This window comes from Pangasianodon hypophthalmus, chromosome 11 (genome assembly GCF_027358585.1).
Source record: "Pangasianodon hypophthalmus isolate fPanHyp1 chromosome 11, fPanHyp1.pri, whole genome shotgun sequence".
Lineage (NCBI taxonomy): Eukaryota > Metazoa > Chordata > Actinopteri > Siluriformes > Pangasiidae > Pangasianodon > Pangasianodon hypophthalmus.
Genome location: NC_069720.1, coordinates 6,389,940 through 6,402,826, shown reverse-complemented (window position 1 = coordinate 6,402,826; position 12,887 = coordinate 6,389,940). Strand labels below are relative to the sequence as shown.

General features: G+C 39.8%; 1 protein-coding gene across 1 annotated transcript in view; it reads left to right on the top strand.

The window, feature by feature from the left end:
* The window catches only part of galnt18b (UDP-N-acetyl-alpha-D-galactosamine:polypeptide N-acetylgalactosaminyltransferase 18b), a 104,237-nt gene that overhangs the window by 81,674 nt on the left and 9,676 nt on the right, over positions 1-12,887 (top strand). Inside the window, exons 7-9 of the mRNA XM_026930872.3 lie at positions 1,204-1,389; positions 4,338-4,475; positions 8,160-8,255. Coding sequence (XP_026786673.1) covers positions 1,204-1,389; positions 4,338-4,475; positions 8,160-8,255 — 420 coding nt within the window. The remainder of the gene's footprint in view (positions 1-1,203; positions 1,390-4,337; positions 4,476-8,159; positions 8,256-12,887) is intronic.

Below are 12,887 nucleotides of genomic sequence, written 5' to 3'. Positions count from 1 at the left end.
CATAAGAGACACTTTTCAGACAGAAAAACAGAATGAAGGCTGCTGGGTTTTGCTGCAAAAATAAGAAGCGAGTGTGACAGTCAAAGTCTCCAGAAGAACTGTGGCTGCTTCTGCACGATGCTCAGTAACACTTACAGCTCGTTTCCTTATAAAACTGTACAAATTATACCTGAGACTACTAATTTTTTTTTTAATCGAAGGGTCGTCACACCAAAAATTGACTTTATTTCATGGTTTACTATTTACTGATTGTTATAGTATTTTTTTAAATGTAGAAATATTTAATTTCATTATTTTTGAAAGCATCTTTGCTCTACAGCATTTCTTTGCCTGTGCCTATATATATATATATATATATATATATATATATATATATATATATATATATATATATACAAACACACACACACACACACATACTGTACATCATTAATAAATCATCCTACCTCATGTCCTACTTTACATTGTATTATTGTAATATTGCGCTTTGTAACAGTTCCTCAGCAGCTTGATGAACTTACTGAGGTGCGGTTTGTCGTTAATGTTTGCTGCTTGACAAGAATTTTGTGGTGGTACTTTGTGAGACTCCTCTTGTGTGACTTCCCTCAGTGTGTCTCAGCGTGCGTGTTATATCAGTATGTAGCAGAGGAAGTGCTGAGGGTTAGGCAGCCGTAACACTCAATCTCACACTACACACTCTGCATCTCTGCTCTCCAGTCGAGTCCCAGCTGCAGCGCTCTTTATTATACAGCAGCTACAGGAGAGTGGGAGCACAAAGTTCTGCCTGGCTAGTCCACAAGACATGCTAGTCCAGGAGTTGCAGTAATTTACATAAAATGAAATCACACCCAGCTGAGAGTAAGCTGATGGTGCAAGGACATGCTAAAAGGGGAGGATACAAATAAATGTCGTAGTTTCTTCATTGGGAGAAATTGGAGTGAAGTGAAGGTTTCAGTATTAAACATTGATGTGTAATATCTTGATAAAGATGGACATTAAATATAAAAAAATAAACTGTACTAAACTAGGTAGTGGAAATAGTTTTTGTACAAAATGTGCAACATATAAAGAATAAAACATGATGAGACATACGGCTCAGATCGGAAAATCTAAACACTACCTACTACTTCCTTTAAGAAAAGGATATGGCCAGATTGTCTATTTGTCATGTATGTGATATGTGATGTGTGTGTGTGTGTGTAGGTGTGGCAGTGTGGTGGCAGTGTGGAGGTTCTGCCCTGTGCCCGTATCGCCCATATCGAGCGCGCCCACAAGCCGTACACCGAGGACCTGACTACACACGTGCGCCGTAACGCCCTGAGAGTGGCCGAGGTGTGGATGGACGAGTTTAAGAGCCACGTCTACATGGCCTGGAACGTTCCGCAGGAGGTGACTCCATCCCACACTGCTCATTTACCACTTACACACGCGATCTGACTCCGTGTAAATAGTTCTGACTTGTATAAACAGTGCTGCATCATGTTTTCAGAAAGCTGGCACTCATTTTATCCACTGGTAGCTTAGGTAAAGAGATTAGATTAGCATAATCAGTTCCAAGCAGATGTTTATTTTTCTCCTGGTGGGTGTGGAATGCAAATACGACACAGCCTCGTTTAATCTGCACACTAATGATGGATCACTTGGAAAAAAAAAGGCTACATGGAGAAATACATGTTGTTTTTGTTTTCCTTTTTTTGTGTGTTAAGCAAGCATTTTGTGGTTTGTAGTTGCTCAGGGCCGATCGTGTCCTCCAGCCTCTCGTGCTGTATTCAGGAGCCCTGGCTCAAATCGAGCGTTTATCAGCCACACAGCAATTAAGATAATTTGGAAGGAACAGAAGGCATAGTGAGCCCGCTGCCGGTTGCTTGGCTGAGGCTTCGCTCCGAGAAGAGGAGAAATAGAGATGGCAGGAGAAAAGCTTGGAGGTCAAGCAGCTCGGATGTTCTCCTGAATCCTGAGCTTTGAATTACATGAGCACATATTTCAACCCTTGTGAAGCTAAGCTCGTTATCCTTCACAGCACTGAGAGCTAGCATAAAGAGGTTCACGAGTTCAGCCTCGGCTGCTGACCTTAGGATTGGGTTGAAAGTGTTGTAGAAGGTGAGAAGGTTCAGGTTCATGAGTATCTGAGCTTCACAGGAAAGGAGAGTCGACTAAAGAAAGGAAGATCAGAATCGTACAGCAGAAGTTACGCGACACGGCTGAAAGTCATCCATTTTCAAAAGCTTGGACCAGGAAGTGGAGCGAGGAGTGAAAAAAAAAAGAGCAAAACTTTGTGCAAATGAGAAGCAAAGATGTGGCTCTGACCACTCAGAAAAAACTTTTTATCCCCACTGTGAAGCATCTGTTTTTCGGCTCCTCATATTCTTTCCTCTGTGCAACTGCTGAGCCGATGACTGATGCTCACTGTCCTATAACAATATTATCATCCCTACATGATATTATATTGCCATGATATCCAGTGAGGTTTATCACCGATTATATTATATTATCAGACCTGTCAACAGTTGCGCATTTTGCGTAGGAGCTCCTCAAAAACATCAGAGTTCGCTAGTACAAGTTACCACTCACAGATATGCAGACTTTTTCTCACTAATAAAACAGGAGGTGAGCTAATCCACATGTGAACCTGGATTGGTTTGCTCTGGTGTTTTGAGCTCTTCGATATTTACCGACACATCCTGGAAGCCCCGCCCCCTTCCTCCATCTCCCACACTCTCAGCTCGCTCTGGCTCCCTCATTAGCGTGAAATAAAATCTATCGGTTCGTGTTCGATCTAGCTAACATTAGACAAGTACATATTTAACATCAGTTTAAAAAAATTCATCCGAAAATTATTCAAAACGGCTTTTTTGGTTTTCGGCTGAAAGTGAATATATTAAATAGGCCTACAACGAAGTGTCAGATCTAACACTTATATTCTAACACTAATAATGACAAATACTGTTAATGGTGATGATAATTAGAAATTGATTACGTGCAGTTTTTTTTAGCTGCGCTCTACTGTGCAACACTTGGCAGCTCAGCAGTGAAAACATCAGCCTCATGGACATTAGTCAACCAGTTTATAAAAGGATTATATCATAATGTGGTGTTTCTTCTGCTTTTTTAAACGTTATTAATGGTTTATTTCGCATTACTGCAGAATCACTTAAAAATACATCATCCAGCTGATGATATATTATATATGGTGGATTGATGATAGATGGAATTGCCACTGCCACAGCTGGCAATATTATTACACACTCCTGTACTCTCCTTACACATGACATGGTGGAAATGCTCACTTGCCTGCCTTTCTTCGGTTAACAGTTCTGGATAATTAAAATCGCTTGTCGTGATATTTTAAATTGGAAAATCGCACACGCCTACTTCTTGTTTATGATGTTTCCCTAAAATAAATAAATATGTGAAACTGTGAAACTTTGAAATCTGAAGATGTAGTGAATTTTATACACAAGAATTTCTACACATACTTTTATACATTTCATTTTTAGCTGGATAATGTGATTTGTGCTAAAATGCTTGGCTTTGTTCATGTTGTCTAGCTAGATGTTTGTGTGGCCATCAACCTTTTTTTTTGCTCTCCCTCTTTGGAGAACAGTAAGGACTTTAGCAATATATAAAGTTGAATTTATTTTATGCAGCTTACGTTAGCAATATGTAATGTTATGTTACGTAAAATATATTTTACATTAGCAATATATAAAGTTATTTTATGGACTGTTAAAGCCACTCGTAAGAGAAGGAATGAACATATGACTAAATTTTAAAAAAAAAAGATTTTTGCATGTATGCGTGTTTGATGAAACCATAGTGACCGGAAGTGTTTTAGCTCAGTGGTATTCTTAGTCCCTGACCTAGAGATCTAGCATGAGGATGAGACTACGCATCACTTCTGTAGGTTCCGCTGGATAAGGGCATCTGCTCAATAAATGTAAATGTAAATTACGAAGTGTTTTTGCTAACACAGGTTAAGTTACTGGCTCTTTACTGCTAGCTATTACAACAGTAACCTATTGACTTTAACTGCTCCCGTGGACGAGATGTCCATCACCTAAAGTTCTTTTCAGACCTACATCAGCTCCGATGGAAGTAAACTAAAGACAGAAATGCCCATTAGTGATGGACTAAGAGCTATTTGAGAGATGTATAGTGAAAAATCAGTGAGCGCAGTATAAGGATAAGGATCTTAAACTTTCATTATATTTCTGAGCCAAACTTTCTATTTGCTCCCATTTAGAGTCTCTACTTTCATTTTAATGCAGGTCCATTAACTACAGACACTCAGAAGTATCTCTCTTTATATTGGTGTGTGTGTGTGTGTGTGTGTGTAGGACTCAGGTATAGACATTGGCGATATCTCCGAGAGGAAAGCCCTGAGGAAAAGGCTGCAGTGTAAGACGTTCAGGTGGTACCTGGTGAACATCTACCCCGAGATGAGGATGTACACAGACACCATCGCTTATGGAGTGGTGAGATGTCACACACATTACCGTCAACTTTTATTCATCACTCATTCACACACACACACACACACACACACACACACAAAGCACTCTACAGTGCATTATAGAAACATTATTATAGATTTACAAGTATTTATTTCTTGGAACTTACAACCTTTAAGTCATGACCTCAAAACATATTTTATTTTCAAATCATCCAAACCATTTTAAAAACTGAATCAGAATGAGAAGTGTGCTTTATTGGCCACTTGCGTATATGAGGGATTTGACTCTTGAGGGTTGTTAAACCATCCCTGCTATCTACAACTGTTGCACTGGAAGCAAAAAAAAAAAAAAAAAAAAGGTAAACTGATTTAAAAATGCTTTTTTATTAAAGTTTTCTTTAAGGAGATATTTATTTAATATTTATGGAAGGAGTCTCCAGTGTCAGTGCATAGTAACTGTCAAAGCTAAAGCTATAACATAATGTTTTCCACTACAGTAAAACTTTTATTTTTTTTTGTCTTATACAAGAGAGAAATGCAATAGAGGCATAGAAATGCAATAAGGCAATTTTTCAGATTTTATTTTAACCGTCTTAATTAAGGGTGCCAATAATTCTGGAGATAAATGTAATTCGATAAATATGACAACTGAGACATGTGCACAGAAAGTTTTTGCACCGCAAACACAAAAACAGCACTAACATTGACACAGTCATCATATTTATGGAATAATTTCATTCAAGTCCAAAATTATTGGCACCCCTGAGTTAAGATGGGTTAATAAATTATAAAAAAAAAAAAAAAGGTCTTACTTCACATACAAAGCCTTGCAGTGGTGAAAAACCTAAAGTTGCAGCTTTGTAACAAAGATCTAACACTGGAGTCTCCTTACAGAAAGCTTAAGACACATTTTTACACATTTTTAATCCTTTTATTATTAGGATCAGATTAGGTGAAACGTTGGCCATACAAGTCCCTGTGAATAAGCTGTTACTATAGAAACGATAACGAGTTAGAACGAGTGCATTAATATAAAGCTGTGATTTGAATTACAGCTGGCACAACTGTCAGAGCTGCTGTTACAGAAAATTAATCACCACCAACACCTCTCGGCCAATCAGATTCGAGAATTCACAGTACTGCTGTTGAGGTTTTATAATTGAAAGTTTCTGAAATAACGCCATGGAGAAGAGTTGTCATTTTTACAAGCCCGAGGCAGGAGGATGCGTGTGCCGAGTCATTTTATTTCGGCTTTTCTTAGAACAAACTCCCAAGCAGGCGCGGTAATCAGAGACGAATTCATAATCCGAATCCCGAAGGCAGGCTGAGGCCGAGACACAGAAACACTAGAAGCATAAAGAGGGGGGAAGTGGAGACAGTGAGAGCAACATTAACACCACAGCGACTACACACACACACACACACACAGGGTGACATAACAGCAAGACACAGGCAGGTCATGTGACTGAGGCAGCAGATTGTGTGTGATTGCGAAAGATTGATGTGCCTGTGTGAGACATATATCGATGTTGTGGTTGTCACAATACATTTTTCTCAAATAGCGTCAGTATCATTATCTCCTTTTCAATATTATTTATTATTATTACTTTTTAAATAAATAAAATTATAGTTTTTAAATTGTAAAAAAAAATAAAAAGAAATTCAATTTTGTAGACAAAATCGTGATCATGTATCGTAGAACTGCCTTAGTGACTCGTGGTATGATATTTCTGGCATATCGTCTCCGCCTAGTGAGACATGAGAGAAAATAAAACAGGTTAGCACCAGGACTGAGCAATGTGATGATATAAAAGCAGTATCGTGATTAAATTATGTCACAATACTCTTTTCTGAGATATCATCATTATCGTGATATATATAACTTTTCTAACTTTTATAATAACTCTGAACTAAATGGATTTGAATGGAAGCAGCTGACGTAAACAAAAAAAAATTTGCAATTAAAATCTTTAAAATTGTACATTTTTGTGTTAGAAATAGTTTTTGTAGATATTAAATAAGCGTATCATCAAACTTAGTTTAACAGTTGTTCATGTTTACAGGTTTAATGCAACGCTTCTGTTTAGCCGGCAGCTTTTTAGCTAAATTTTATATCGTGATATGTGATATGATGCAGTATTTTTGTCACATTGCCCGCATAGTTAGCGCTGAATTCTCTCATCCATGCTAACGCTGCTTCTCAAACTAGCCCCAGATTCAGGTCTTAGCACACACACACACACACACACACACACACAGCATTTGAAGTTTCAGTTCTGAAGCCACGCTGTCCTGTCTCAAGCTGCTGAACTTCCTGAATCAGTAAAATCTGTCCGTGTTTTTTTTTCTTTTTTTTTTTTTCCGGCGCTCGACCCACTCGACATGGCCCTGATTTTATATTCATGTCAAATCGCGAACAGAAAATGGCCACGTCTTTTCACCTCTCACGAACTGCTGTGTTAACACACGTGACTCGGCTCTGTGGTCGCGGCCAGTTCACCTTACACCTCGCAGTTCACCCGTGGGGTTTCCTCAGGTAGAGAAAATGGGTTAGTCTTATTAAAATTAATTCCAGATTGTGAAATAACTCTTGCCCTCATTACTCTGGGAGCTGTCAATCAAACCGGAGTGTAGGAGCAGAATGTAGAAGAGTGTATTGCGCAGTCACACAGGACTGAGTGTCAAAAGTTAAAGGGAAGAAAAGTAGCTTCCACAGAAATGTCCTTTTGACAAAACACTGAAGAAGTGTGTAAATGTATGACCTGTCTTCCACATGTCGTAATCCATGAACACGGGTTAAAACCGCTGTAGATATCAGTGCATACAAATCCATATGTAAACTTTTTTTTTTTTATTACATGAGGAATAAAACACTTAGGCGTGTGCTGTTATAGGAAAATAATCAGCGATGGTGTGGTGTGGTGAAGTGGATTATTACTCAACACCAGCATGTCCCGAAGTGTTTTATTCCTCTTATACAACGGCAATTTTCCAACAGTTACAATTTACATTCATTAATGAATGACACATCATTTTTTTATCCAGTTATAGTTACATTACAATGTTGTGGAAGCTCTGTGAAACAAGTTGCTTCCTGTTAGCACTTACATTATCGCAGCTATAAACTATCATTTCTTTTTATCTCTCTCTTGTGACGTTAAGTGAGACACAAAACACATGTCTGAAAGCTTTACATCTGAAACTGGAGACTCCTTCCAAAAAATGCTAGCTATATAAATATCTGCCATTCAAGTCCCGGTGTAAGTTGTTGCCGTAGAAACGATAACCTATTAGAACAAGTGCATTAATATAAACCTGTGATTTGAAGCTGCACTATTGTCAGAGCTGCTGTTGTAGAAAATTAATCAACACCCTCTGACCAATCAGAATCAAGAATTCAGCGCTGTACCCATGTGAAGTAAATGCAGACGGGACTTTTAGTTTCTTCAGATGTGGTTTTGATAGTGTTTGAGAGAGCCAGGGAGTTGATGTTTGGTGTGTGAAGTGTTTGTTGTTTAGCCTCAGGCAGGAAGAGGACGTGATCCCGCTACCCGGGGGCCACAGCTCTGACACAGTGACCGTTTATAAAAGGAAAGCCCTGAGCCATGAGTTGAGCTGCGAATCTAAAATAAACGTGTACGTGTTTCTCTTCTGAAGCTGTAGTGTCCCAACAGTGAGCGTGGCTCTGTGTCTGTCCTGTGTGCAGCTGAGGAACTCTCTGAAGAGCGAGCTGTGTCTGGATCAGGGGCCGGACACCGACAACGTCCCCATCCTGTACCTCTGCCACGGGATGACTCCACAGGTGAGCGGTAATATCTGTCTGTCAATCTGTCTGTGTCTCTCTCACACTGTCTCGCTCTCTCCATGTGTCTCTCTGTCTCTCTTTTTGTATCTCTTTCTGTCTCTCTCTCAATCTCTCTCTCTCTCTCTCTCTTTCTGTATCTCTGTCTTCCTCTAGTCTGTCTCATTTTCTGTATCTCTCTTTTTGTATCTCTGTCTTTCTGTATCTCTGTCTCTCTCTCTCTCTCTCTCTCTCTCTCTTTCTGTATCTCTCTGTCTCCCTTCCTTTCTCTCTCTGTCACTCTGTATCTCCCTTTGTGTCTCTTTCTATATATACAGTATATATCCCTGTCTTTCTCTCTTTTTGTATCTCTTTCTGTGTGTCTCTCTCTCACTTTCTGTATCTCTGTCTCCCTCTCAGTCTGTCTCATTTTCTGTATCTCTCTTTTTGTATCTCTGTCTTTCTGTATCTCTGTCTCGCTCTTTCTCTTTCTGTATCTCTCGGTCTCCCTTTCTATCTGTATCTCCTTGTGTCTCTCCTTCTTTCTCTCTCTCTGTCACTCTGTATCTCCCTTTGTGTCTCTTTCTATATCTCTCTGTCTATCCCTGTCTTTCTGTATCTCTCTTTGTGCCTCCCTGTCTCTCTCCCTGTCTCTCTCCCTGTCTCTCTGTCTGTCTTTCTGTAACTCTATGTCTCTGTGTTTCTGTATCTCTATGCCTCTCTCTGTGTCTATATTTCTGTGTCTCTCTGTGCATTTGTCTCTTTCCTTGTCTCTCTCTCTCTCTCTCTCTCTCTTTGTATCTCTCTTTTTTCTGCATCTCACTTTGTGTCTTGTTGCCTCTCTTTCTTTCTCTCTTTCTGTATCTTTCTTTCTGTATCTCTCTGTGTCTTACTTTCTCTATACCTCTTTTTATATCTTTCTCTGGGTGTCTTTCTCCCTCTCTCTCTCTCTCTCTCTCACTCTCTCTCTCTAGTGATCATGTCCTTCATCAGTGTCCTGCTGTCCTGCTGTGTTGATCATTCATCGTGCTTTAGGAGTAAATTCAGAGCACATTTATATCCCTGTGTGAGAGAGCTGTCCTAAATGTCCTAAATGTCGTAAACATCCTAAACCTCACCTCTCATGTGCTGAGGATTTTTAGGTCAGTAGGGACCCATGCTAGTGAAGGTTGTGTGTGTGTGTAAACAGTGATCTATTCGGGGTGTAACTATTCATTTTCTCAAGCCAAGGACACAGAAAAGCCGGAGCTTTATTACAGACAATTCCCATGAAAAGAAAAAAAATCTTAAGATGTGATAAGTGCAAGATGTCTTAATTTAGGAACAATATCTCACAGAATCTTATCTCAGCTAAAGGAATCCCGAACTAATATACGCAGCTCCTGCTGTAGCCAAGTGGAACACCTCAGAATCCAGAGCTGCAAAATAACAGCATCTTGCTCAGCTACAACCAGCTACAAGCAATCAGCACGTTCTGACCAATCAGAACTCCACGTCTTGGCTTTGGAAGAATGTAGTTTGAGTGTGAAAGCCTGCTGACTACACACATTCTCCTCCAGATGTTAAAAACTCACCGACTCACAGCGTAGTGCTGCAGCATGTGTGCTGGTGGAGTTATTAAAAACGTGAAGGCGTCTCACTCTTCCCTCACATCCCTCATACACATCGCTCATTTATATTTCAGGATTTATTTTAAACTCACTCCAGGCCTTCACCCCCCTGTTCACTATTAGAGGTCTTGAATAGAATTTATGGAGACAGCATCGTTCCTGTGGAGATGAGCTCAGACTCCTCCATCTCTCTTTTTCTCTCTTTCTCTCTCTCTCTGTCTCTGTCAGTTCAGTTCAACAGTGCTTTATCTGTGTCTCTGTGTTTGTCTTTCTCTCTGTCTGTCTCTCTGTCTTTCTCTCTGTCTCTCTGTCTGTCTTTCTCTATCTTTCTGTCTCTGTCTCTTTCCTTCTCTCTCTGTCTCTCTCTCACTGTCTGTCTATCTCTCTGTTTCCCTCTTTCTGTTGTTCCCTCTCTCTCTCTCTCTGCCCTTTGTCTCGCTCTTTCTGTCTCTCTCACTTTTTCTGTCATTCTGTCTCACTCTTTATTTCTCTTGTCTCCCTCTCCCTCTCTCTCTGTATCTCTGTTTCTCTTTGTCTGTCTCTTTGTCTCACTCTTGTGTGTGTGTGTGTGTGTGTGTGTGTGTGTGTTTGTATGTGTGTGTGTGTGTGTGTGTGTGTGTGTGTGTGTGTGTGTGTGCAACTTGCCCTCCATTATGGCTGTATTCCCGTCTCACACCCAGTATTCCCAGGATAGGCTGCGTGTGTGTGTATGTTCAGAGCAGATATGTGAGCAGTCTCTGGGTAGACATTGGCTGGTAACAGTGTGTGTGTGTGTGTGTGTGTGTGTGTGTGTAGTGTTTGAGTCAGAAGGGTGGACTGATATGAAGACACAAACCTACCTGAAAGAAATCACTGTGCTGGTGCTGTTCAGTGTTTCAGGGCAGAGAGAGAGAGAGAAATAGATAGTGATATCTACATATCTACAAATCATGTTCTGCATTAAACCGGAAGACAGAGGGATAGAGCTGACACTGGAGACTCCTTCCAAAACTAAAAAAAAAAGATTTAAATAAACATCACCACATCAATGATTCTTAATATTTTAATCAGTTCATTTGGAGCATCTGCTGCACAAGTCACTGTGTATGTTGTTACTATAGAAACGATATCATATTAATATAAACCTGTGATTTGCAGCTCCATTACTGTCAGAGCTGCTGTTACAGAAGATTGATCAGCAACTCCTGACCAATCAGAAACCTGTAAATCAGTAAATCACACAGGAACCTGTAGATGAAAGAGATGAAGCCATTTTCAACACTGATTTGCCTCGAAGTGAAAGGCAGGTGTGCCAGATGTTCTTCAGACCCTCGGGTGTGTCCCCAGGTGTTTGCCATCTGCGATGCCAGGCTGCGTTCTGCGTGCTGTAAACAGATGCCTTGCGAATGTCCTTGAAATGGCCATTTGCAGGCAATAACATCAGAAAGAGCGCTTTCCTGTTGGACGTGTGACTCATTCTTCTGCTTCCATAATATGCGTCACGTCCTGCGGTGACCAATCCTGCTCAGGAGACACAAAAAAATGGCAGTATTTTTAGTGCACAGGCTCACTCAGTGGAAAGGTAATTCTGGGATGTTTCCTCAGCGAGAGAAAGCTGACTCGAGCAGAGCGAGCAGGTTGTAGTGGAATATTTGCTATTTTTGATGGACGTTGTCATGGTTACACATGTAAGGGCTGAACTGCTCCAGTTTTTTGAGATCTGTGTGTTTTGGGTGGCCATGACATGGTTCTTCTAATTAGCTTCTGCACATTTCCATCTGAAAAAGCACTTCAGAAACTCCTCATAGTGATGTGTGTGTGTGTGTGTGTGGACTTGCTTCATTTTTTATTTAACCGTAACGTCCTTTGAGGGTCCAAATGACCCGTTTTAGATTTGTGCTAAAATTCATATTATTTATTGCACGTACACTGTACAGAACATTTCGATCATTTTTGACTTGAAAAGAACTAGGTGAAATAATTAAGTTTTTTGGTGATCACATGACTTTAGTGCAAAAAAAAAAAAAAAAAAAGAACTAGGGAAAATATATCTTGAATATATGTGAATTAATCCAATGTAATATTTCTCATTAGGATAAAACAAGAATAAGATTATGAAACCAAAAAGACAAGACTATTTTAAGCTTGAAGTAACTCAGTAATGTGCATTAAACCACAGTGTGTTGTTGAATTCTCAAATCTGGTTGGTCAGAAGGTGTTGATTAATTTTCTGTAACAGCACATCACAGGTTCATATTAATGCGCTCAGGTCAAGTCAAGTCAAGTGAAGTGGCTTTATTATCATTTCAACCATATACAGCTCCAGGACCATGGTGCTGTATAAAATAGCACAGAGCTACATGAGACTACACACTACTACATACAGTGCACATGCAAACGTGTGCAAACAGCACAAGACAGTACAATAACTACTAAAACAGGACAATAGGCACAGTAAAAGACAGTGCAGCACCGAGCAGTACACAGTTCTAGTGTGGAAGTGTCAGATAGAACAAGTAGTGCAAAAGAATATAACAAACAATATAATAAAATGCTGTGATTGTAAACATAACATACAATGACGTCGTATTCAGCAGATAAGCTTATACCATATATGGACATAGCAGTTATTGGGGTAGCAGCCAGGTAGAGAATATAGTAATGACAAGAAATTAAATACAATCTATTTTACAAATACGGTAGCAGCAAAAATGCAGCAGAAATGCAGAGACGTGTGCAAAAATTTGGACAGTGGGATGAAAAGGGAAAAAGGGAGTGGGATGATGTTCAGCTGAGTATGAGAGTGTGTGTGTGTGTGTGTGTGTGTGTGTGATGTCAGTCTAGTCTCTGAGTATTGAGGAGTCTGATGGCTTGGGGGAAGAAACTCTTACACAGTCTGGCCGTGAGGGCCCGAATGCTTCGGTACCTTCTGACATGATATATTAGGTATTATATAATAAATTGTATAACTTAGGTGTTCTCCAAACTAAATGTCATGCGAGAAATTCACAATCTCCTCTTTTGTTTTATTCATTGATTTTACAGATTAATATTAGAAATATCG